The sequence below is a fragment of the Henckelia pumila genome, chromosome 4, assembly GCF_033568475.1.
Source record: "Henckelia pumila isolate YLH828 chromosome 4, ASM3356847v2, whole genome shotgun sequence".
Lineage (NCBI taxonomy): Eukaryota > Viridiplantae > Streptophyta > Magnoliopsida > Lamiales > Gesneriaceae > Henckelia > Henckelia pumila.
The window spans coordinates 73463798-73476286 of NC_133123.1; the positions used below are offsets into that span (position 1 = coordinate 73463798).

At 39.0% G+C, this 12489-nt stretch overlaps 1 protein-coding gene across 1 annotated transcript; it reads right to left on the minus strand.

Annotated features, from left to right (window-relative positions):
- LOC140864862 (2-oxoglutarate-dependent dioxygenase 19-like) lies at positions 1-2224 on the minus strand. The gene is made up of 4 exons (XM_073269253.1): positions 1873-2224; positions 1552-1790; positions 572-899; positions 1-418 (listed from the first exon to the last, which is right to left on the minus strand). Exons 1-4 carry the CDS (start codon positions 2101-2103, stop codon positions 161-163), a joined length of 1056 nt encoding a protein of 351 aa, XP_073125354.1. The 5' UTR covers positions 2104-2224; the 3' UTR covers positions 1-160.
- Positions 2225-12489: the final 10265 nt, after the last annotated feature.

Here is a 12489-nt window from a genome sequence, read left to right on the forward strand (position 1 = left end):
TGTTGGAGAAACATATTTATTAATAATAACATGTAGCGAACCACAACATATTAGCGCGCACACACATTATTCAGTTATTCCAAAATTAAGCATAATAATAACTGACCACATATATATACATATATATATAATCAGCTATATAGAAGATCGACTAATGGCTCTACTCTTGATTGTCTTGGATCTTCATACATTCCAAGTTCGATTTGCCATCATACCGACTGCTTAACTGTGTCTCGACATATTCTATGAACTTCATCGAGCCATACAAAGCCCGACCATCTCGACGCACCAATTCCTCACATGGGCTCACGATTACGCTCGGTTCCGGACCACTCGCCACCACCACGGAAATCCTGACCTTCTCGGTGTTCACTACAGCTCGATGCTTCACACTTTTGTATCGTCCATTGCTAAAGATCTGGTCCAATCAATTAATTATGAGACAATGACAAAAAAAAAATCATATCAACATTTTGTTTTGCCCTCTAGATGGCTATTTAATAACGGAAATGCCACATTAATTTATTTAATTTTTTTTAATGATTATTTATTTACGAAAAAAAAATCATACTTCGAGATGATCGGCAGTGTTGACCAGGATAGCATTTGGCGGAGAAGTGGCATGGAACCACTCTCCATTATGCTGTATTTGAAGGCCAGCAACTCCATTGTGGATCAGAAATGTTAAGAGGCCGGGATCGGTGTGGGAAGGGATCCCGATCGTCTGATCGGGCTGCGGGCACGGCGGGTAAAAATTTGTAGCATACAATTGATAACAAGAATCCAGGTTCAGAGTTTCATCCATGGATCCTGCTTCCAGTTCCAGGTTTTCAGATATTCCCTGGAGAAGTTTTCTCAGGAGAAATCGACATTTCTCAGCGTACTCGGCTACAATATCCCTGCAATTAAATTCCCATAGTTCTTTCAAAAAAAAAAAAAATCCCCATAGTCACAAATTAAATAAAGGTGCACATCATAAATATTAAATCAAAAATGAGATTTTTTTTAGTCCGCACGCTACTGCGTTAGCCCCGAGTTATCCAATAGACACAGAAAAATAGCAGCTACGGTTACGGGTTACCATATCATTAAACAAATTGAGATTTTGAATAGTGATTTTCAATTATTGGTCGCGATATCATTAAACAAATTGAGATTTTGAATAGTGATTTTCAATTATTGGTCGCGTGTACTATTTTTAAAGCAAGAAAATAAGAGGAAAGTCCACAAGTGATGTCTAAATTGGTGGATTGAATGATCACTTTGTAGATCAAGAATTCGATTTTCCTTAACAACATTTTTTTGAACTAACCTGTCACGTAGCTTACCAATCTTAATATAATTTGCATGCTATTGCATTAGTTTGAGATTTACCCCAGTACGTATCGAAAATAGCAACCACGGGTTCCCAGGGAAAAAAAAGAAAATTCAAGCTAGGTACTAACTAATAATGCATCTAAATATCAATATATTTAATAATAATACTCGTCGAATCTACTGAAAAATGAATAGACAGACCACACCAGTGTATTGATGATTAATGTTTATTACCGTAGATGGGGAGGTTTATCTGGACAGTAAAGTATAGGATGAACATAGGATTTCATGAAATCCCTCCACAAAAAGACCTTGTGGTCTGCACCGTTGGCGGTGCCGGCGCCGGCTTTTATGGGATCCGACGCACTTTTGGGCTCGTATCGACGCCTCTCCTCCAGAGGTAAGTCGAAAAACTCTAAACTTGCGTCGACTATGGCCTTCATCAGACTTTCTGGGATCCCATGATTTATCAACTGCAAGATTTTTACTATATATTTAATAATATGTTTCAAGAAAAATTTATTTATATATGTTTGGGAGCATAAATTAATATACCACAAAGAAGCCCCATTCTTCACAAGCTTTGGCAAGATCCTTGAGGGCTTGGGAGCGTTGATCGGCATCATCAGAGAGTAGCAAGGAAAAATCGACGATCGGGAGCGAGTCCGAAATGGAGCCTTGTGGATCAACAACAAATTTGAAGTGAGAAGGAATCGCTTTGATATCTGATGAATTTGCTAGTTCTTTGATGGACACATCTTCAACAAGAGGAGCTGTCGGTGCCATTTCTCAGTGTGTGTGTTTGTGTGAAGCAAACAATGATTGTGGGGTGCCGATTTATAGAGCCATGTAACTTATACATATACATATATATATAAGACGAGGAGAATAGCAAAATTGATTCTTTTATCTTGTTTATATTGGGTTTTTTTTTTAAATGACATTAGAATCTTCTAATAATCTAATAGTTAGTCTGCAAATTACGCTAATTTGTTAAATTATAATGAGCAAGTTCCGTGTAACTGACTCTTAAAAAAATTATTGACAAAAAAAATCGAACATTTAACTATAAATAAAAACAACTCGCCTAATTTAATTTACTAACTCGAACACCAGAGTAGGAAAGGGGTCATCGTGACTTTTGCTTTTAAGTAGTCAGAAAGCGACACTGTAAAAAGAGTTGAATTATTTATATATGGATGAAACATCTCAGTGAAGATTAATGATTTTTTTTCACTAAACTATTGCATTTAATTATTACCTTGAGAAATTTAAGTTTTTTGACCCTAACTTGCACTTTTTTCAGTTTTAATCCTGTTATATGAGTCAAGTTGCAGAATTAGGTAGTGTTTGGGGAGAGATTCTAAGAAGCAATTTTTAGTTTTTTTTTTTTTTTTAACAAAATTTCAAAATTTTGTTAAGAAAAGCGGAAAAACACTTCTAAAAACTCTCCCAAACATGAATAACTTGCATTATTTCTTCCAATTTCGTTTCAATTTTTTTCTTTTCTTTTTTTTTTTTCCAAATTTTGATTGGCCACCAAAAATGGCAATGACCGGTATGTTGAGTTGGAAAATAATTGTTGATTTTGTTATTATTATTTTATGAGATAATTGCATATACTACCCTTGTGAAATTGATAGGTTCATAATATTTATATTTTTTAGTATCATATCTCTCCGGTTTTTATCTTTTGCATATGTTAATTGGTGCGTTTTTGTCGTGTTTTGTAGTTGGAGGAAGTTTGATGATCTTGGACAAAAAATTTGATCTAAAAAGTTGAATTTTATCACATTCGAGTTGCTAAAAGAAATTTTGAGAAATTGAGCAAACTAGAGAGAGGTGTTGAAGCAAGGCGTGGGCGCGCTGTATTACTACGTTATTACTGTTTGGTGGGAATTGAAGATTTCAGAATTTGAGAAGAAAATACCATATTTTAGGAATTCTAAATATGGTATTTAATTTATGAAAGAATTTTGTAAAGCAAATTTTCTTTTGAATAAATATTGTTGGAGATTTGTTTTTATTTAAACAATTATTAAGATTATCTTGTAGATAATTTTATCTTAATTTTTCTAGATTTTATTTTTTCCTTTTCTTTTAGGCTTTTTAGACGTTTTAGTTTGAGATTTTTTGGAGAGACATTTTTCTGTTCCTGCGTTCTGCACGCTCTGCACAGCCAGAGAAGGGAATTTTCTTCTTCTTACTTCTTCATAATTTTTAGGTTTAATCTTTTATATTTCTAGGGAATTATGAAGCCAACTATTCTTGGCTAAGTTTTTATTTCTGATTCACGGGATATTTTCTTGTATTTCAATTTATCACTGTGAGGTTTTGAGATTAAATTGATGTTCTTGTTTGTTTTCAGTATTTGTTGATTTATGATTTATTTTTATGAAAGTTGTTTGTCGATTAATCTGACAAATTAATTGATTTTACGTCTTTTGAATGCTATCCATGAATTCAGTGATCCGTAATTGTCATGAATGATTGATACTTGAGTAGCGATAGATTAGGTATGTTGTGCTATCATAGCATGTTTAAACTAAATAAATCAACGAAACTAAATTTAACAGTTGCAGCTATCTCGATTGTTAGATTTTATGATTAACTGTTTTCACAAATCGAAAAGCTATTTTTAATCAATATGGAACGCTATCGTGCCCAGTTGGTTATTGATAAGTTTTGACTAGATGCTGGGTTTGGTCAATTAAAATAGGACAACACAAAAATCTTAGTGGCTATCCCTTTGATTTTAAGGTTAATTGCTAGAAACTGCATGAATAAATTACTTGTTAGCCGATGATCAGTGATATAATTGAAATACACAAACCCCTTGAATCAGAGTTTATTTAGTTATTGAATTTAATATCTATTTGATTGTTCATCTCATTTATTTAATTCTTGCTTATTTTTATTTTTATTTCTACTACATACCAAAACCCCCCTTTAATTACATTTACTTGAAAGAAATAATTATCCGTTCCCTGTGGATTTGACCCGGCTCCCCACTACACTCATTTTTTGTTAAGGAGTAGGTATTTTAAGTTTGTTGGCTGACGACAGGTCCATCAAATTTTGGTGCTGTTGTCGGGAAACGGTGTTAATAATTATTTCTTTCGAGTTTTTCTATTTATTTATTTTTTCCCTTCTTATGCCTCGTTCTTCTCGTACAGATGAACTAGAATACATTCCAAAAATCGAGAAGACAGCTAGGAGGTTGAGAAAAGAAGCGCGACTACGACGTAACCAAGCATCAATTCCATCTCTTGGTTTGAACGTTGCATCAAATTCAAGTGAGTCTGAAAGAGAATCTAAACCCGAATTTGAAGAAAGTGAGTGCGAAGAAACAATGACAGCTCCAGCACAGAGAACCCTCAGGGAGTTAGCTAATCTTAATGTTACTCAGTAGCCATTATGCATTCAATTCCCAAATGCAAATTTTGAATTAAAATCTGGTTTGATTCATTTGTTGCCAACTTTCCGTGGTCTTGCTGGTGAAGATCCACACAAGCATTTAAAGGAGTTTCACATTGTTTGCACAACCATGAACCCCAAGGAATTACAGAGGAACAAATTTTATTGCGAGCTTTTCCATTCTCTTTAGACGACAAAGCCAAGGATTGGCTCTACTATTTACCCTTTGGGACGATAAAAACCTGGGATGGTATGAAGCAACAATTTCTGGAGAAGTTCTTCCCAGCTTCACGAGCAGCAAATATTAGGAAGGACATATATGAGATCAGACAGTTGCATGGGGAGACTTTATATGAATATTGGGAGAGATTCAAGCAATTGTGTGCCAGTTGTCCTCAACACCAAATTTCGGAACAATTATTAGTTCAGTATTTTTATGAGGGTCTCTTGGTTTTTGATCGAAACATGATATATGCTGCAAGTGGAGGTGCATTGTTAAACAAAACACCTCAAGAGGCAAGAGATCTTATCGCCAACATGGCTGCCAATGCACAACAGTTCGAAACTAGGGAAGACAATGCTCCACGACAAGTTTATGAGGTAAGTGCTAGTCCTATTGATCAAAAGTTAGATTCATTGACTTCTCTTTTGGAAAGGTTGGTTGCAGGACAAGTACAACTGGTCAAATCTTGTGGTATATGCTCGGTTCATGGACATCCGATGGATATGTGTCCGACGCTACAAGAAGATCAAGTGCAGCAAGCTAATGCAATTGGTGGATTTCCTGGACAACCACAACGCCAATACGATCCATATTCTAATGCATACAATCCAGGATTGAAGGATCATCAGAATTTCAGCTATGCTAATCCACAAATGAATCTATCTACACCTCAAATGACATCATATCCTCCTAGATCACAACCTCTACCAGCTTCCAACACAAGTGAGTATCTAGAAAATATTGTTAAGGATCTAGCCACTCATACTTTGCAGTTTCAACAGGAAACAAGGGCCATCATTCAAAATTTGAATACTCAAGTGGGTCAGTTGACAACTGCACTCAATAGGTTGGAAGTACAAAATTCAAGTTGTCTAAATTCTAAGAGTGTGGTGAATACAAGGGAGAATGTTAGTCCAATTACATTGAAAAATGGTAAAGAATTTGAGGATCAAGAAAATGTGGTACCAATACCAGCCAATAAAAACAAAGACAATGAGATAAAAGTGGAGGAGAAATGAACTAATCAAGATGATGCACTGAAAAGTAAGTTTTCGCCTCTCTTTGTGTATAAACATATTCCCCCATTTCCCCTTGCATTGAATAGGAATTGTGAAAGTATTCAAGAGTTGAATGAAAATTTTCGTAGATGCGGGGTAAATATTCCTATATTAGATGATATTAAACTATTACCTCGTTGTGCAAAAATTTTAAAAGAATCGTGTAATGCGAAAATGAGACAGAATTTGAAGGAGTGTCAAAGGGTACATGTAGGAGACAATGTGTCTGCTGTTCTGCAAAGAAATATTCCTATCAAATGCAGTGATCCAGGTATGTTTTATATTCCTTGTACAGTTGGTGATACTAGACTTGAAAAGACTATGTTGGATTTGGGTGCTTCTATCAATGTCATGCCTTATTCTGTTTATAATTATTTGAAACTTGGACCTTTAAATAAAACTGCAATTGTGATTCAGATGGCTGATAGGTCCGCTATTTATCCCAGGGGTGTAATTGAAGACATTCTTGTGAAAGTTGATAATTTGGTTTTTCCTGCTGATTTTTATGTGATTGACATGAAAAACATTGATCTAAATAGTCCAATTTTGCTAGAAAAACCATTTCTAAAAACTTCAAAATCTATCATAGATGTTAATAATGGTACTCTTACTATGGAATTTGATGGCGAGATTGTTAAGTTTAATATTTATGATACCATGAAATATCCAAGTTGTGGAAGTACTATTAATGCTCTTGATATCACTGATCACTTTTCACAAGAAAATACGAAATTTTTGGATGAGAATAATTTAGAGGAGATTGTTGCAAGACCTGCTGAAAATTCTAATACTATATTTTTTATCTATGATTTGCAGGCATCTAAAATTGAGCGAAACCTTCCTCCAGATCGACCTAAGAAAATACCCATGGAAAATAGAGGAAGTTATCAAGAAATGAGGATTTCCAAGAAATTCAAGCAGAACAAGCATAGACAGAAATTTGCTATGAAAATTCCCAAATAGGTGAAGGTGGACAAAATAACAATTTATGAACCACCATGAGCAACAAGGCAACATGGAGTCGAGCCAACGACAATAAAAAGAGGCGCTCTTGGGAGGCAACCCAACGTTTTTTTATTTATTTTTATTTGTTATTGCGTTTGGTTAGTTTTTTTTTGGAAAAAAAAATCAGAAAATGATTTAGTACAAGGTATGCCCACGCCCTGTGAAAAATCATTTTCTGTACAAAAAATCAATTTTTCTTCTTAAAAACTTTAAAATTTTCAGAAAATAATTTTCTACAATGCGTACCCACGCCCTATGAAAAATTATTTTCTGTTTTGAAAAAAAAAAGTTTCCAATTTGTTTTAGTTTTGTTTAATTAATAATTGTAATTATTACAATAATAATAACTAAAATAAATAGGGTTTATCGTTTAATGTTTTTTATTCTTTTTTCTACAGGCCGCCCCCTCTTTCTCGTTTTCTCCTCTTCTCCTTTCTCTTAAAGACCGAGTCTTCTTTCCCAAGTGCAAACATCACCATCCACACCAGGCGCAAAGTCGTCGCTCATCACTCTCGCGCCGAACAACCACCAGGCACCGTGTTTCTCTCCATCATCTCCAGCCGTCTGATACCCCATTGCCACTTGTCTGCATCACAACTCCAGCACCGAACCATCATCATCCTCATCTGAAATCGTCATCAGCGGTTGTGATCTCCACGCCGGACACCGCCTGTTTTTTAACCAGTCACAGCCGCTCACTCCTCACTTTTCACCAGCGGCCATCAGCCTTTAAACCAGCGTCTGCACTCTCCTGCCTCCTCGTTCACCATCCACACCAGGCGCCGCTGATGTCCTTCATCTCACGCTGCCAGCCGCCTACTTCACACCAGCGATGCCGCCTGCTTTAGCCCATCATCATTGCACGCTGTTTCCATCCGCATCGCAACGCAATACCCGCGTCTTCACCTCTCCAGCGCAGCCCACCATCACCGCCTGTACATCAAATCATCACCGAACAATCATCAGTCGTCCGCTGCTCCCATCAACATCACTGCGTCCACCATCTAGAAGATCACTGTGCTGCTGTCCCTCTTCACTCTGCCAGGCCGCTAGCCACCGCTAGCTCTTCACATTCACTCCAAGACAACCACCGACGAGCCTCCATTCACCGATCTGCTACTGTGATTTTGGCGGGTGATTGCTGAAATATTTTGTGGAGCATTGTTTGATTTGAATGAATTCCACCGATCGCTGTTTGATCCAAAGTTTCCTCACCTCAAGTTTTCCTCACCTCAGCAGTAGATGACACTTTTGTGGATGCTCAAAACTGTCAGGGGAGTCCTCTAACTATCCTTACGCTTTTTCTTGTTTCATTGAGCATTTATTTATGTCATTGAGGACAATGACAGATTTAGGTGTGGGAGAGTTTAAGTTGTTTGTGTCATTCTTATAGGTGGTTAATTATTGCTATTTTTTTCATTGTTTTAATTCTATTTTGTGATTTTTTTGTCCAAGAGGTATTTAGTTCATGATTATTGTTTCTGTCTTCTGAATCCTGGATACTTCCAATACTGGTCCTTTGAAAAAAAATTAGTATTCTCTTTGCTGCATTGTGGGTTGTTGCTCTTGATAATTAGTTAAAAGGACAAATGTATGGGTCTAACACATAACCATCTTCTGTGGTGAGACTTGAGCCAATGAGCAGTCACTATATAATGCTCTGTTTTCTTGATTGTGTGTTTGTCATGCATTGTTGATGTAGTGACCCTTACCCGGATCACCTACTAACAGAACTTAGGCATGCAATTAACTTAATTAAACAGATATCAGAATAAAACTGCGGAAACCATAAACGTTATACAATCCCAAGTAAAGGAATTTGTAATTTATCCAAATATTATACAACCAAATCGAATAGCTGTATCAACCTCAAAACAACAGAAATAAGCCTAGACGAAGCTCCAGCTGGTCAACCACTGACTAGCCCATCTTGGATCCACCCGCCTCGTCCAATCGCAAACCTGCCCCATGGAATAGGGTGTCCAGAAACACAGAGTACGAGACGTGAGCATAAAATGCTAAGTACTAGAGTATGAGTATACATGCATGCAAAGTGAACTCCCTATAAACTCGAGGTCAAGGATCAGATAACAGAGACAGACCGGGCCCTGGTATGTAGCACGCTGTGCCGTCGCTTCAAAAGGTGGCTCCCATACCAAATACCAGTGGATTTACCGGACCCAAAGCCATGGAAGTTCATCCACTAACAGGATAGGGTACAACCCTACTAACAGACATCTCGAAGGAGATAGCTCAGTATGCAAATGAATGCAGCATAAATCAATGACATATAAAACCATGCAGTCATATAATACATGCATACTCAGTCAGGATATCTCGAACAGTACTTTCGTACCTCAAAACAGTGCAAGCTCTACCAACTCTAGGTCCACGCCTATAGTCTGCTCTACACTGCCAAATGATACTACTATCATTTAAGTGCTCTAAAAGCCTTAACTAAGCTATTGCATACTCCTAAATACTTATAGGAAGCAAAAGCTATACCTTCATCCGTCGTTAGCCCTTTGATGTCGATGCCTCCAGAACTTGTGCACAACTCTGCTACGACTATCGAACGTCTCGACGACTCCCGGGTCAAGCCTAGGAAGGCTAGAACAACTCGAATACGACTAGAGTAGAGAGGAAATCCGGAATTGGCAATTGAAACTGAATTCTCGGCCTTTTATTTATAGACAACTATCGGAGCTTCCGATCCTCGAACGGAACGTCCGAACCTCGATCGGAAAGTCCGATCCTGCCATCGGAGCTTCCGAAGATCCTGATCTGCCACAAGTCAAAATATCACTTGTTGACTTCGGATAGGGGTGATCGGAGCTTCCGTTCCTGATCGGAGCTTCCGATATTGCCACACGTCATGCCTGACATAATACCATCGGAGCTTCCGATCCTGCATCGGAGCTTCCGATCCTGTTCGGAACTTCTGAACTCACCTTCGGAGCTTCCGAACTCTATCCAAGTAATTATGATTAATTCCTTAATTACTAATTTTGGTTACGGGCTACTACATTCTCCCCCACTTAAGATATTTCGTCCTCGAAATCAGATCTTAAGTACTGAATGCAATACAGAAATCAGAAACATTCTTTATTCAAATCAAACGTTTACAGAGTTTGCAACTGAATACAACTTAAGAATGAAATCAATAAAACTCAGGATGGTCTTCACGCATCCTGTCCTCAAGCTCCCAAGTAGCTTACTCAGTGCCTCGGCGCTGCCACTGAACTAAAACCAAAGGAATGACTTTGTTCCGTAAAACCTTATCCTTATAATCCAGGATACGAATAGGTTTCTCAACATAGGTCAAATCCTTGTTAACCTGAACCTCAGACCGTTGCAGAATATGAGATTCATCTGCCACATACCGTCGCAACAGAGATACGTGGAACACGTCGTGAATACTGGATAGATGCGGTGGTAAAGCTAGTCGATAAGCCAAATCGCCAATGCTCTCCAAGATCTCAAACGGACCGATAAACCTGGGAGATAACTTGCCCTTAAGGCCAAATCTGAGAATCTTGCGAAAAGGTGACACTCTCAAAAACACTTTTTCCCCGACATCGAACTGCAAAGGCCTACGCTTGATATTAGCATAGCTGGCATGACGATCCTGTGCAGTCTTAATCCGTTTCTTGATATGATCAACAATGTCTATCGCCTGCTGGATAAACTCCGGTCCCTCAGCCTGTCTCTCCCCCACTTCTTCCCAGAAGAGTGGAGTACGACAACGTCGCCCGTACAACGCCTCAAAAGGTGCCATCCCAATACTAGTATGATAGCTGTTGTTGTACGCGAACTCGATCAATGGCAAATGATCCTGCCAGGCTGAACCAAAATCCATGACGCACGCTCTAAGCATATCCTCCAAAGTACGGATAGTGCGCTCCGACTGACCATCAGTCTCCGGATGATAGGCAGTACTCAAACTGAGAGTAGTACCCATCGCACGCTGAACACTCCCCCAGAATCTAGAAGTAAACCTGGGGTCCCGATCGCTGACAATGCTCACAGGCACTCCATGAAGTCGAACGATCTCCTGAATGTACAACCGTGCCATACGATCCACATTGTACTCACGGCTATAGGCAATGAAATGCGCTGACTTGGTGAGTCGATCCACCACAACCCAGATAGCATCACAGTTCCCCGGGGATACCGGCAAATGGGTCACAAAGTCCATTGTGATAAACTCCCATTTCCATTCAGGAATAGGTAGACTGTGAAGCAATCCTCCAGGTCGTCGGTGCTCTGCCTTGACCTGTTGACACACCAAACATCTCGAAACAAACTGATAAACACTATGTTTCATTCCTTTCCACCAAAAACGAGTACGTAGATCCTTGTACATCTTGTTGCTCCCAGGATGAATACTTAACTTAGTGCGATGTGCCTGAGACAAAATCTCCTCTTGCAACTCTTCATCCTGCGGAATCACAGCCTACCAGACAAACACAGAAAGCCATCTGACTGATAATGAAATCCAGATGAGTTACCCTCGTTATCTAGAAGAGCTAAACGCTGGGTCATTGAATCAGACATCTGAGCATCTTGGATCCGCGAATACAAGGCTGGCTCAGATAATATCGCAAACATCTGGATACTCTGCATACCTTTCTTATGCTTGAAGGTATAACCTGAAGTACAACAGTCACTGATCGCACTAGACATCGAACAAGTCTGAAGTGCGGATAGTCGCACCTTGCGACTCAAAGCATCAGCGGTGAGATTAGCAGCTCCTGGATGGTACTTAATTTCGCAATCATAGTCCTTAAGCAAGTCCATCCAACGTCTCTGCCTCATGTTCAACTCCGCCTGAGTGAACAAATGCTTGAGACTCTTATGGTCGGTGAAGATCTCAAATTTCTCACCATACAGATAATGACGCCAGATCTTCAAAGCGAACACAATGGCTGCCAATTCCAAATCATGGACTAGATAGTTGTCCTCATGAAGCTTCAGCTATCTAGAAGGGTATGCGATCACATGCCCATTCTGAGTCAGAACACATCCTAACCCCTGAAGAGAAGCATCAGTGTATACCACATATCCTCCAGATCCTGACGGTAATGCCAACACCGGCGCAGAAGTCAACCGTCGTCGAAGCTCACAGAAATTCTCCTCACACTCGGAGGACCACTCGAAATCCACACCCTTGCGGGTAAGCTGCGTCAAAGGTCGAGCTAGTTGAGAGAAGTTCAGAATGAAGCGACGATAATACCCTGCTAGACCCAGAAAACTACGGATCTCAGCAACTGTCGTCGGACGCGACCAATTAAGTACCGCTTCAATCTTTCTTGGATCAACAGAAATCCCCTCCCTGGATATGATATGGCCAAGAAAGACCACTCTATCCATCCAGAACTCACACTTGCTCAGCTTGGCGTACAACTGCTCATCTCAAAGAGTCTGCAATACCAACCGCAAGTGAGAAACATGCTCTTCCGTATTATG

Excerpts from the sequence above, each read along its gene's own strand:
- LOC140864862 (XM_073269253.1), bottom strand. The coding sequence starts at position 2,103 with ATGGCACCGACAGCTCCTCTTGTTGAAGATGTGTCCATCAAAGAACTA. Across the intron at positions 1,791-1,872 it reads AAGAATGGGGCTTCTTTGTG|TTGATAAATCATGGGATCCC; the intron begins GTATATTAATTT and ends AAAATCTTGCAG. Across the intron at positions 419-571 it reads ACACTGCCGATCATCTCGAA|ATCTTTAGCAATGGACGATA; the intron begins GTATGATTTTTT and ends TGATTGGACCAG.